Source organism: Equus caballus, chromosome 24 (assembly GCF_041296265.1).
Source record: "Equus caballus isolate H_3958 breed thoroughbred chromosome 24, TB-T2T, whole genome shotgun sequence".
Classification (NCBI taxonomy): Eukaryota; Metazoa; Chordata; class Mammalia; order Perissodactyla; family Equidae; genus Equus; species Equus caballus.
The window spans coordinates 48,654,665-48,667,450 of NC_091707.1; the positions used below are offsets into that span (position 1 = coordinate 48,654,665).

The window sequence follows — 12,786 nt, forward strand, 5'->3', positions numbered from 1 at the left end:
GACCCTGCACCACTGCAAAGCTCAGCTGCATGGTTCCTGCTCTCCCCACCTCCTATCACCCTCCTTCTAGAACGTCTGCCCCAACAGCCTGCCCTGCTCCCTCCCCGTCCCTCCAATCTGCTGACTCTGCCACCATTTCTTTGTTATTGTCCCCACGTCCTCCCTGGTTGAGATCCTCCCGTTTATGATAAGTGTCCCCCAACGCGCCCTCAATTCCCTGGCTCGCTCTCATTAGGGCACACTTGTGTCAAACCCCGCCTCGGGCGAAATCCAGCTCTCCATCCAGGCCGCACCAGGGTGACTGGGGGAGACACCCTGGTCCCAGTGGGTCTGACTTTCTACTCAGGAGCAGACCTCAGTGGCAGCTCCTGTCTTGCTCAGAGGTAAACCCCTCGTTCTCACCACGCACACAGCGGGCTCCTCTCAGACCTCATCCAGGCCTCCCGTGCCGCTCCCGCACACTAGGCCTCCACCCTGTCCTGCCTGGGATCCTACGTGGGGTGGCTTCTTCCCTTCTCGCTGGGCTCTGCTCCCACGTCACCGCCTCACAGAGGAGCCCTGGGCACCCCTGGCCTCTGAGGGCAGGGTCCTGGCAGCCGTGCTCGCACTGCACCCCAGTCTGGACCAGTTGGGACACGCAGTGGGCCCTTGATAAAGGTCAACTGAATGACTGAAGGAGTGGGTGGCCTTCTCCGAGCCTCGGTTTCCTTGGCTGTGCCCTGTGGTGCTGGCCGGGCCTGGCTCACGTGCTCTGAGTTGGGGGGGTGGAGGGACACATCAAGCACCCGGTCCAGGGCCTGGTACCCCATGAGCCCTGCCCAAGCCCTTCCCTGCAAAGGCCCCTGAGCCACTGAGATGCTAACCGCCTTGAGGGTAGGGAGCCATTCCCGCTCGTTTTCACACCCACTGAGCAGCTGGCTCTTTCCTTCCACAGCAGATACTCAATCAGGGTGAGACAAGGCCTCGAGGCAGAGTACCATGGAGCGGGTAAGCACCCGGTGTGTTCCGGGGCCAGTGGGATCACAGTGGGACTCTGCCCCTGACCTGCTGTGCGGGTGGAGGAGTCACGCAGCCTCAGTGTGCTCCTGTGTAAAGCGGGACATCACTGCCATCATTGCTGCAGGCGCCGCAGCCACGGGGAGCTGCTGTCCCCAGCACCGTGGCTCGGTGAGGGAGCTCAGCCATGCCACCAACCTGCAGTTGTCCTGGGACAACTCCCTCACTAGGGGACTCCTTTCTGCTCGTTAAACCTACAGGGGCCCAAGGGATCAGTGAGACCTCCCCAGTGAAGGCTCACGCTGAGGCACAGGGTGAGGAGGAAAAGGTGGAAGGACACAGGTCCAGGGTGGGCCCACAATGCGCCCAGCGCTCTCCCTGGCTGGATGTACAGATGGACCTAGTTCACTCCTCCCCACACGCTGTGCACCCATTTTGCGGGGGGTGGGCACTGAGGCCTATCGAGGGCTGCATTTACCCCACGGAGATTGAGGGATGGAGTTGCTCAACTCGACTCGCCCGCCCTGTTGCGCTGCCCCAGGACACCAGCCTGCAGACGGACGGAGGTGGCGCCCAGCCCACCGCTCACCTGGGAAAGCGTTGATGTCGATGACTGCGTGCTGCCCCGTCTGGTTGTTGATGATGATGTCGATCCCAAATAGCGACACGCCCAGCGCCTGCCGCAGGGCCCGGGACAGCTCCCGGATGACCTCGTCGCTCGGCCGCTCGAACACGCCCTCGATCTTGTCCAGCTGTCGACACATACACAGGAGTCAGGCCGTGGGCGGAGGGGCGCGATGCCACGACACACACGGAGACCCCCGAGTGAGGTGCCCCAGGCTGGCCTTACCCTCAGGCAAGGACGCAGGAGAGACCCATGGCGGTCAGCACTAGGATGGCCGTTTCCCAAGTCCTGCCAAGGACCGGAGAGCTACCAGGTGTATTGTGTATGTTACCCCTCTAGGCCTCACAACAACCTGGGAGGCGGGCATCTTTGTCAGCATTTTACACAGGAAGCTGAAGCTCAGAGAGCGTCGGGCTGGTTCAGGGTCACACAGCTCAGAAGCAGAGGGACAGATTTGTACCTAAGTTTGCTAGCCTCTAAAAACCCAACCCTCTTAGCAGGGAGGAAGGAGACGGAAACTCTGTTGTGAACACGGGAAGACTTTGTGGGGCAGGGAGCCTGAGCTGGACCCTGAAGGAGGGGAGAATTTGGGCCAGGATGGGAGGAGAAAGGTGCCGGGTGCGGGCACAGTGGACGCAAACATGCAGAGGCCAGAACCTACAGGAGAGCTGTGAGCGCTGGACGGTCGGGACAGAGATGGGCACTGGGTTGTCATCGCCAGAACCTCAAGGTTGTGAGGGGGAGGGTCCCGTGGACTGGCCTTCATTTACTGCCTGGTGCTGGGGGTCACAGGGCTCCTGGGCGGGGCTCCCAAGCCCCCCTTCCCGGTGAGTGGCTGCCTACAGGGCTTCCATGCTAACTCACAGCCCACACAAATGGGCCTCCCCACGGAGGCCACTCTGCCACTCCCGCCCAGCTCCCGGGCGGGGCTCCCAAGCCCCCCTTCCCGGTGAGTGGCTGCCTACAGGGCTTCCACGCTAACTCACAGCCCACACGAATGGGCCTCCCCACGGAGGCCACTCTGCCACTCCCACCCAGCTCCTGGGGGCCAAGCTCAGCTTTCAGCAAATCTCCCACGGGCTAATGGGGCCGGCCCAGCCCACAGTCCTCCCACCCTGCCCTGGACTCCCCCCTACGTTGATCATTTTCTGCTCGTCACAGCTGGCCTGGAACAGGCACACAAGTCTTCCTGGGCTCGAGCTTGGCCCCTGGCCAGGGCGTCCAAGGACGGGGAACATTGCACTGGGAAGGATTCAGAGTCAGAGGGATCTGCATTCGAATCCTAACTGTGACTTCCTAGCTCTGTGGTCTTAGGGAAAAGTACTTGGCCTCTCTGTGCCTCGGTTTGCTCATCTGCAAAACGGGACCAATGAGGCATCCGTCCCAGACTGCTGGGAGGAGCCATGAGGTCACTGATGAGGGGGGACAGCACGCGCCCATCTGGGAGGAGGTGCTCCACCTGCATTCCAGGGCAGGGATGGCACCGGGTCACCTCTAAGTCAGCCAGAATAGGGCTCACAGCAGGTGCTCAATAAATACCGAGTCCTGGGGGCTGTGGGCTTGTGGGGGCGAAAGGGGAAGCTCGGGGCTAGTCCAGCAGAGAGCAAAGTGAAGCTGGGTCAGAAAGTCAAGCACAGAATTACCACCTGACCAGCAGTTCCACTCCAAGGTATGTGCCCAAAAGATTGAAAAGAGGCACGTGTACAACCACGTTCACAGTGGCGTTATTCACAACAGGCAAGAAGTGGAGGCAAATCAAGTCTCCATCAGCAGACGAACGGACAAACTGTGTCATCCACACAACGGACTGCAATTCATGGACTACTACATACAACACTACAATGCAGATGAACCTTGAAAACGCCGGGCTAAGTGAAAAAAGCCAGACACGACGGGCCACATACGGTATGACTGCATTAATATGAACGGTCCCGACAGGTAAATCCATTGAGCCGATGAGCAGATCACCGGTCGCCTGGGGCTGGGGGGAGGGGTGAATGGGGAGTGAGTGCTTACTGGGTGCAGGGTTTTCTTCTGAGGTGACGAAAATGTTTGGAACTGGATAGTGGTAGTGGTTGTCCAACATAATAAATGTACTAAATGATGCCACTGAATTGTTCTCTTTAAAATGGCTAATTGTATCTTATGTGAATTTCACCTCAACTTCTTAAAAAAGTGAGGCTGGGTCAGGAGGGGTGGGGAGAGACCCCTGGGCACCAAGGACAAAGGGCCCTGACCCCAGCACAGGATGCTGAAGTGGCCAGTGGGGAACTTCCAGACACATGAGGAGCAGGGAGCCCACCCCGGGCCACCCCCGCTGGCTCCGCACAACAGGCAGGGCCCCCATGCCACGACCCTGCTGCCGTGGCATCTTATTGGGGAAACACTTTCTGAGGGGCAGTGCCAGGCTGGTGTGACAGGTCCTCATCACTTAGCACCTGCCTGCCTGGGTGGGCGCCTGCCTCTTGCTCACTCTCACAGGTGAGGGTCAGAGACCGTCTCATGCAGCAGCTCGGCCAGGGGTGCTGCAGCCCAGGGCCCTCCCCACGTCAGAGGCCCCTCTGCGCTGCCCATTCCCCTGTGGGGCCCTGAACGTACCCTTCTGGGTCTTGTTTTCTCACCCTGATAAACAGGGAGGAAAGCTCCCTACACCGCAGACTGTGGTGAGGACCTAAGGCACTCAGGCTTGCGGCCCGCAGCCCAGGCCTGGCAGCAAGGGTGCTGCCTCGTTACAAAGCCTCGTGACATGCTGTTTACGAAAGCACTTTCTCAGCTCAGCTGAGGAATCTCAGAAATCCTTCTGAAGCCATTTGATCATCTGAAACCAAACAGCCACCCTAGGACAGGATAAAGGGCTGGAAATCCTGCCCGTGGGTCATAAACACAAAGGATTTGATGATGGTCTGGAAAACAAGGAGGCGATGGACAAGGTGAGGGGTGTTCACGTGGATCCCCCAGGTCCCCCTCGTCGCCCCTCACAGCTGACACTGACGGAGCACTTACTGCACACCTGGCTCAGTTGCGGGCCCTTTTCATCTAGTAGCTCCTGGAATCCCCTGACCACACTTCAGGGCAGGATGGGGAAACTGAGGCTCAGAGAGGCAATGGGACTCTCCCAAGGCCACACAGGTGGAATGTTGTGGAGCTTGGGTCTGACCCCAGGCAGCCTCATTGGTATCCAATATCCTACACCAGTGTTTGGGGGCCTGCAAGTTGAGTGTGGGAGCTGGGTCCACCCTTGGGGACATCCAGCCTGGGAGGGAAGCGAGGCTTCAGGGCCAGGGCAAGGCTCCCTGCAGGAGGCGAGATGGGGACTGGAGGGCCCCCGGGGGCAGGAGGATGAGAAGGGGCATGCCCGGAATGGAGCTGTCTGTGCCAGGCCAGCCTGCAGGTGTACAGAAGGGGCTTATGTCCCAAATAGAAAGGGGACTGCTGACTGCGTTTCCTTCTTCTATTTGTGTTGTCAGTCCCGGGTGACTGGCTGCCTCAGGGAAGGAGGCGACGACAGCAGCAGGTGGAGAGAAGGCCCGGAAGCAGGTCTAGGCTGACCCTTTCCCATTTCACAGACGGAGAAACAGGCCGAGCAGTGGCGAGGTGACCACTCAAGGTCACTTCCAGCAGGTCGCTTTGCTTACAGCCCTCACAGGGACCCTCTGGCATCAGTTAACAGCGCCAGTGGCCACCGGCCCCATGCTGTGCAAGGGGACTGGCAGGGCCAGCTTCCTGGGAAGTCTGTGGAACGCCCACTCCCTCCTGAATGGGGTCTGGGAAGGAGCCCTGTGGCACTGGGCGGGCCTCAAGTTTCTGGAGCTTAGAAGGACAGAAAACCTTCTCTGGCACAGAGCCCCTGTTTACATCTTGCAGTGCGCACAGCCAGGCGCCAAGAGGTTCTCTTGGAAATCTGGCTGTTCTCCAAGCATCCCTGCCCAGGGAACTTGCTCCTGGGGAATGTCTAACAACATCTTGAGGGGCGCTGGTGTTCCCTCTGGCCCCCTCAGCACCCAGCTGGCTCCTCAAAGGACCCAGAAACAAACAAGAAACAGACAAGCAGCCTGGGTCGGGGGCAGGAGGCAGTAAGTCAAACGCAGGCCCCTGACACGGAACGGAGGGGAGTGAGGCCTGGGGGGTGGGGGTCTGCCATGGATCACGTTGGCGAGACCGGCTCCGGGCAGGGAGGGAGACACAAGCAAATCCTCCCAGAAGAGCCAGGATGGCCATGACTCGGGAGCAGGGGACTCGACACCAGGCTCCCAGTTCAAGGGAAGTGGCAGCAGAGGCCGCTGCCTTGCGAGACTCGAGAGGGATGGCAGAGGCTGGCCCCGTGGCAATTTCTAACTGCTCTGGGCAACGGTTGCTCTGCCGTTGCCAGTGAGATACGAAGCCCTGAACTCCTGGAAGACCCAGCTTTGGAACCAGATGGATCTGGGGTCAAATCCCAGCTCTGCCCGTGAATGAAGAGCCCTGTGAGTTTGGAGAAACTCCTTAACCTCGCCGAGCACAGCCTTCCCCCTGGGGAAGGTGGAGCTGTCCGCCCCGCCCCTGCAAGGCTGTTTCAGTGCCTGGCTGTGACCCCATGGGGCATCCAGGATGGACACACAGCAGCGTTTACTGAGCAGCAGCCCAGAGCCCAGCACCCACACGAACCACCCCAACCCCTGTGGACACACAGGCTCTCAGCAAATGCTTCCTGGACGCATATGGACAAGGAAAGGAAAAGGAAAACTGAGGTGAGGTCCCCCCAACCCCTTTTGTTAGTCAGGAAAAAGGCAGATTAGAAAGCAGGTCTTCAAATTCCTCGTGATCAGGGAAATTTCCTCATGCTGGCAGAAGAGTCAGAAAATCTTCCATCTAAAGGCAGCTGGTGGTGAACGGGCATGGCTACGATGGCCGTCAGCATGAAGGCCCGAAGCAAGCAGAAAGAGGGGTCCATGGAGCTGCCCTAGGCCCCTGGCAGGGGGCAAAGGTCCCTCCCACCCTGCCTAGATGGAGAGCTCAGCCCTGGCCCCACACCCAGGCTTGAGTGATGGCAGCCTCATGCCAGGCCGCCATGGCGGACAGACAGACCTCGGTCAGCACGGACGACGACTCTGGCTTCGACACGTTGTGGCTGTTGAAGAAGATGGACTCACGGTCTGAAAAAGCAAAGACAGGAAGGAGCCAGTTAGCAGCTCAAGGCAGGGACGGCGACTCCGCCACCCGACACCAGGGGGCAGCACCACCCCACCCACAGGCCACGGTGGCCTTCAGGCCTAGGGTCCAGCAGCAGCCACCTGGGACCCCAGCGAGCCAGGCACCCCCATCCCAAGGAGACACTACACCGTGGACAGACACATGCCCAGGCAGGGCTCCCGTTTCTTCACATATAGCAATGACTCTGCTACCATCTTACATTATCACGTCAGATCACATCCCCCAATCCCTAGGGCCCCATTCCCAAAGGGTCTAGTGTGTCTTATGGACAGGGCACCAGAAAGGGGGCCAAGTTAGCAGGAAACGCTGCATCCCCGAGTATTAAAGGCCCAGAGGGCTGAGGTCCAGAACGCCATTTAGTCCAGTATTCCCAACCCCTCCCTGTATCCACCCATGGACTCCTTTTTGGGGTAGCCCTTGAGAAATGGCCAGGCTGCCACTTGGCAGCTGAGTGTGTAAAATACAAGGGGTTCTGCTGTTTCCCAACTATTTAGGGAAAAAAGAGGAAGTCAGACATGGGCTTCTGTAGGATCCATCCAAGAAAGCATCCAGAGTAATTTCCGTTTGGCTTGGGAAGCTGGCACAGCCCCTGAAAGGCCCTCCGCCTCCTCCCACCCCATCCTCCTCGATCTATGCCTGCCTCCCCCTGCCCCGTGAGGGTACCCGGAGAGGCAGACCAGCCCGCAGGATAATGAGAGCAATACGCAGTCGGTTTGTCTGTTTGTCCCAGGGAAAGGAAAGTACAGTTGTCGGTCAGAAACAGGTTCTCAAGCACGTGGAAGCGTGGGCACACGAATGCAGGAATCACAAAACCACAAGCCTCAGTCTGAGTCGCAGAAAAGCCTGTCTGTCACCACTCCACGACCCCCCAACAATGGCATGGGGCCGTCCTGGGCCACCAGACCCCACATGGCCTGGGCAGCTTTGGCATCCATCCTTCTGGGGTGGGGCGTTATGGCTCCCGTCCCCCAGGACACAGGCTCATCCCTGGGACCCAGGCCCCTAAGCGCAGGACAGGAAGGGCCCTGGCTGAGCACCACTGTGTGCCAGGGGCCAGGCCGAGGGGGCACCTGCTCTGGCTGCCCATGACCCCCACCAGCTCCAGGATTACAGGGTCGCAAGAATCATGCACGAGGAGGTGATTCGGGCGGAGCCAAGCAGGCAGGTGCTGAGGTCTAACTGGCATCCTTCCTGCTAGTGGACTACGCAGGCCCCATGCTGCCCCAGTGTGCCTGACACTCCTCCCGCCGCTCCGACCAGAGCCAGTCCAGACGGGGTGCATGGGAGACGGTCCTGGGAAGGAGCCGGGGGAAAATAAACAGCCTGCAGGGCTTGGGCCAAGCAGCCCCCCTGATCTCTGCTCCTGGGTGCTGAGAGCCGAGAAAAGTAAGCCTTTGGGGGTGGCAAGCCCCACCGGCCGGAGCAGGGCTGGAGCAGCTGGGATGGGCCTTCTGGCCTTCTGCAGGCACTGCTCACCTTCTCACCCTGTAGCCACGGAGCTCAGGGCACCTCCTGGCGCTTCCCATGTTTCCCTTGGGTTCCCAAGGGCAATGGCTAGGGTGGCAGAGCTGGCCTGGGGGAGAAGGGCCACCCAGAGCAGGTTTTCACAGCCCAGCTCAGGGAGGCTGGGAAGCCTGCAGGAACCATAGGGAATACCATGGGTGCTTAGCTATGCCAGGAAGGAAGGGGCGGACACTCGGAGGGGCTGACCCAGTGCCCGTTGAACTGGACACACCATGTCACCCAACAACTTCCTGTGGCAAGAAGATTCAATCATAAGTGTGGACCAGGGGCAAGCCCTGTGGCTGAGCGGTTAAGTTCACTCACTCCGCTTTGGTGGCCCAGAGTTTCGCCAGTTCAGATCCCGGGTGCGGACATGGTACCGCTCATCAGGCCATGCTGAGGTGACATCCCACACAGCACAGCCAGAAGGACCTACAACTAGAATATACAGCTATGTTCTGGGGAGCTTTGGGGAGAAGAAGAAGAAAAAAAGAAGATTGGCAACAGATGTTAGGTTAGCTGCCAATCTTTAAAAACAAACAGTGTGGACCATTTCAAAGGGGACTCACTTCTCCCGGCTAACTGACCAGGGGCTCTGGTCAGATGACTGTTCAGCAGGGTGGAGTGAGCACTCCGTGCTCAGCGACTCCCCATTTACGGCCTGAGCAGGGGCCAGAGTGGGTGGGAATGGCTGGAGGCTGCTGGCGCAGGACACTGAGGGAAGCTGGGACGGGTCAGAAAGGGTCAGAGCACCCCTTGCAGCAGCTTTAAGATGCCCAGTCCCTCTACAGACAGACCTGGCCAGGCTCTTGCACTCTCACTGTGGGAGCACCGGATTTGGAGGGCCTTTTACTCTGTTCCCAGGCTCCTCCCGAGACACTGAGAGCCCGGTGAAGAACCAGCACCAGCGCCTGCAGGGGAGGGAGGGCAGTGAGGAATACGGCTGCTTCTGTCCCCAAATTACAGTTGAGAAAAATGTCCAGAAGAAGAAGAATAAATGACGAGCTGAACCCCCAAACATCCCAGTAAGTCAGCGGTGCAGCCATGAGCCATGGCCCCACTTTCTTCAGCTTTATCTGTTTCATCTCTCTGTCTCTCTCCGGAGAGCAGGGCATGTCATAGCGCCGCAGATGGCGACCAGGGTCTTGCTGCAGTTCTTAGACAAAGATGAGCTGTGCAGCGCAGCCATGCTGGCCAAGCAGCTCCCCTCACCTAGTGGTATCCCCGGACCCACTGCTTCCTCTGGAGCCCCTCATCTCACACCACAATTAATCCCTTGATTACTTCTTTCCTGGTGTGTGGTTTCTCCCTCTAGGATATAAGCACACGAGGGCGGGACACCTGGCCGACTAGTTCCCTGCTGGACCCCAGCATCTCGCACATGGCTGGGCACGTGGCAGGTTCAAGGAAACACGGCATTTACTAAACCTCAGACGATCGAGACGAGAGATCAGCAAACAGGACCGCAGGCCAGCCCTGGCCTGCCACCTGCGTTTGTAAATAAAGTCTGATGGGAACGCAGCCATGCCCTTTCGTTTACATAGTTGTCTATAGTGCTTTCACGCCCCAACAGCAGCATTAAACAATTGTGACGGAGCTGGAAATATTTACTCTCTGGCCTTTTGCAGGAAAAAATCTGCTGAGACCTGCTCCGTGGGGCAGGTAGTACTGCTCTTCTCCGTACCTGCAAGGGAAGAGGACCAGGACGGAGAGCATGATAACGGTGGTGTGTCCGCAGGGTAAGGAAACAAGAACAAACCCACAGCACGGAAAGGGGAGCGGAGAAGCGTGTCCATCCTGACCCTGGCACTGGGTGGAATGAGGGGAGCAGTCTCCCCAAGACTGGGAACCACGGGCAGAGAATTTAAGTGTCCCCGTTGGCTGACGCAGACCAATGTCAACTCCTCCATAAGAACCTGACCTTAGTTCCAGCCGAGGCAACTATCAGATGCCACTGGCTGCAGGGCACACCTGACGTTAGAGACGTGAGCATGTGAAAACAAAACATGCACCTGAGGACCAAAACAGCATCATAAGAGCTCAGCAGTGGTGGCGGGGAGGCTGATGGCCTCGTATCTCCTCCAGAGCCAGAATCCCAGTCCGGGAGCCCCACCTCCCTGCATGGACAGGGGAAGCCGGGGCCACCACACTGGATGAGGGGAACCAGAAAGATGGGTGGGGGCGGGAAGAGGCCGGAGCCCCAAAGCCCCCACTCAGTCGGTCCAGCTCGAGGGGCGCTGTCGCCTTGTGCTCCTCATCCAGAAAGAGAACACGCGTGTAAAAAGAACAAAGCCCATGGCAGCTCCCTAGCCCGGTGCCCTAAAGACAGTGGACATGGAATCGGCTTTGGGGACTGACGGATGGACACAATGAAAGTGACTCAGCTTGCCTGAGCCCGATAAACATCTCTCCGCTAGCTCTGTGTGTTTACCTGCTCATTCATTCGGCGCCGGTCTGCATTTTACGGTAAATAGCCCACCTGGAAACACACAGACATGGAGTGCTTGTCCTCAGACACAAGATGCAGAGCCTACACCACCCCTCGTGGCTCCCAGGGCTGAGAGAGAAACTGGCCCAGCCTCTTCCAGCCCACAACTTATAAGATGCCTCTTGCCGGTAGACAGCCACACGCAAAAAGACCCCTCCAGACGTCTGTCCCCTGACCCCCAGATCATTCCACCACCCCAGTGGACAGGGGCTGGGACCAGGGTGAGGATGGGGACGTCCTGAGCCCTGAAAACACAGTCTCGCGCCCTGGAGCTCCCACGCCTGGCTGGGGAGGCTGCCTGTGCTCAGAAGGGAGCAAGAAGAGACGCACATTTCCAGTGTTGGCTCCCGGTGTTGTGTTAATGGGAGAAGGGCTGAGAGGAGAAGACGGAGCAGCTGAACTCCATCAAGAGGACGGCCTGCAGCGCGAGGAGCAGATGGGGACAGGCAGTCTCCCCCGCAGGGACTTCAGGAAGACAGACACATCTGTTCGCTGAGATGGAGAGAATGCAGCCTGGTGTTTCATCCTGGGAGGGCGCAATTCCCTTCCACAGACAGATACATGAGCAAACCACGCCAGGGCAATCCACCGTCCTCCACAGGGTCCTCGTGGAAAGCTACGCGGATTCCAAAGATGCTACCGCCACTGTTCTAAGGGTTTCCGGAACTTGCCTTAGAGATGCCTTTGGAGGCACCAGAACATTCTTTTGAGCAGCCCCAATGCCAGCAAATCCTTATCTTAGTGTCAGTTTTTCAAATGGCCAAGGGTCACCTGGTGTCAGGTGAGCAGCTGAAGAAAAGCTGAGCTCTGGAGCCCTCAGCGTCCCTAGAGGACCCCGTCTGAAGCCTCAAATGATGGCAGCATCGCGCAGAGGCCACCGCCGTGTGACATCACAGGGACACTTAGGACCATCATCCACTGACCCAAAACACACTCACCCATGTGGTCCTCACCCCTGTGAGGGGGCACGGTGGGGTGACTGTGCCCACCTCTGGCCTGCCTGCGGCCCCACAGCCAGGAAGCCTTGTGTTCCGCGTGCTAACTTGACCTCAGCAGCTGCAGAGGCAAGAACTCAGTTTCCCCAGTTGGAGAAAGATGACATAAGATCGTCAGCACTCTGGCCCTCAAAATATGAGGGCCCCTCCGTCCCTCCCTCCCTGAAGGGCCAATCATCCACGCCAGCACGTTCCTCCTGAGTCTCATTAACGCGTAGGGTCCCAGGGAGTGACTGGGGTACAGAAAGCTTCCGGGTGCTTCCTGCAGTTTATGGTGGTGCCTGTGGATGGAGCCCCGGCAATCTGCTGGTCAGGGGTTTTTCACTCGACTCTCCAAGGTCCTGCATGCAACTCTTTCAACCTTCAGAGCATCTCCTCCTCCCTCCAGAAATTACACGGGGTGGCCAGGGTTAGTGCTGAAGGACAGATGGCTGATGCCGTGTCCCAGCCATGCCCCTGGGCTTAGGGCAGCTGGAGGTGGAGTGAGGCTCAGTTACCTGATGTGCCTGCGGAGAAGTTCTTCAGCGAGGGCCTCTGGACCACGGTGTAGGACTCGCCGACCACAAACACCTTGTACAGGACGGCGTTGTGGTTGATGAAATTCTGGACCACGCAGGGCGGCTGGATGGCGCTCAGACCCTCCTGGTTGAACACAATGGCCATCTGGGGAGACAGGGGGCCAAGGGCTGTCAGTCCGCCACCCCTCCAGCCTTGGACACGGGCGCGTTACCTATCCAGAGCACCACCATCAGGGCCCATCCCTGGCCCAGTGGCATGAGGATTCCCCAAGCAGAGTCTCAAGCCAGGGTGAGTGAAGTGGGATTCGAGAAGAACACCTGGAGATCAATTCACTCCTGCTGTGGGGGTTTGGAAATCCTGCACCATTAGGCCTGCCACGGAAGGTTGAGCTGGCTGTGCATTGCACAGCTCCACTATTCACACTGTAGTCTGGGAATGGGAGCCCCTGGGGCAAATACTACCCAACTCTT

At 58.6% G+C, this 12,786-nt stretch overlaps 1 protein-coding gene across 2 annotated transcripts in view; it reads right to left on the reverse strand.

Moving 5' to 3' along the window:
- The window catches only part of ITPK1 (inositol-tetrakisphosphate 1-kinase), a 172,551-nt gene that overhangs the window by 4,843 nt on the left and 154,922 nt on the right, over positions 1–12,786 (reverse strand). For both annotated transcript variants that reach the window (XM_023628307.2, XM_070250342.1), the window contains 3 exons: positions 12,295–12,460; positions 6,686–6,753; positions 1,586–1,748 (listed from right to left, as the gene is read on the reverse strand). In XM_023628307.2, coding sequence (XP_023484075.1) covers positions 1,586–1,748; positions 6,686–6,753; positions 12,295–12,460 — 397 coding nt within the window. The remainder of the gene's footprint in view (positions 1–1,585; positions 1,749–6,685; positions 6,754–12,294; positions 12,461–12,786) is intronic.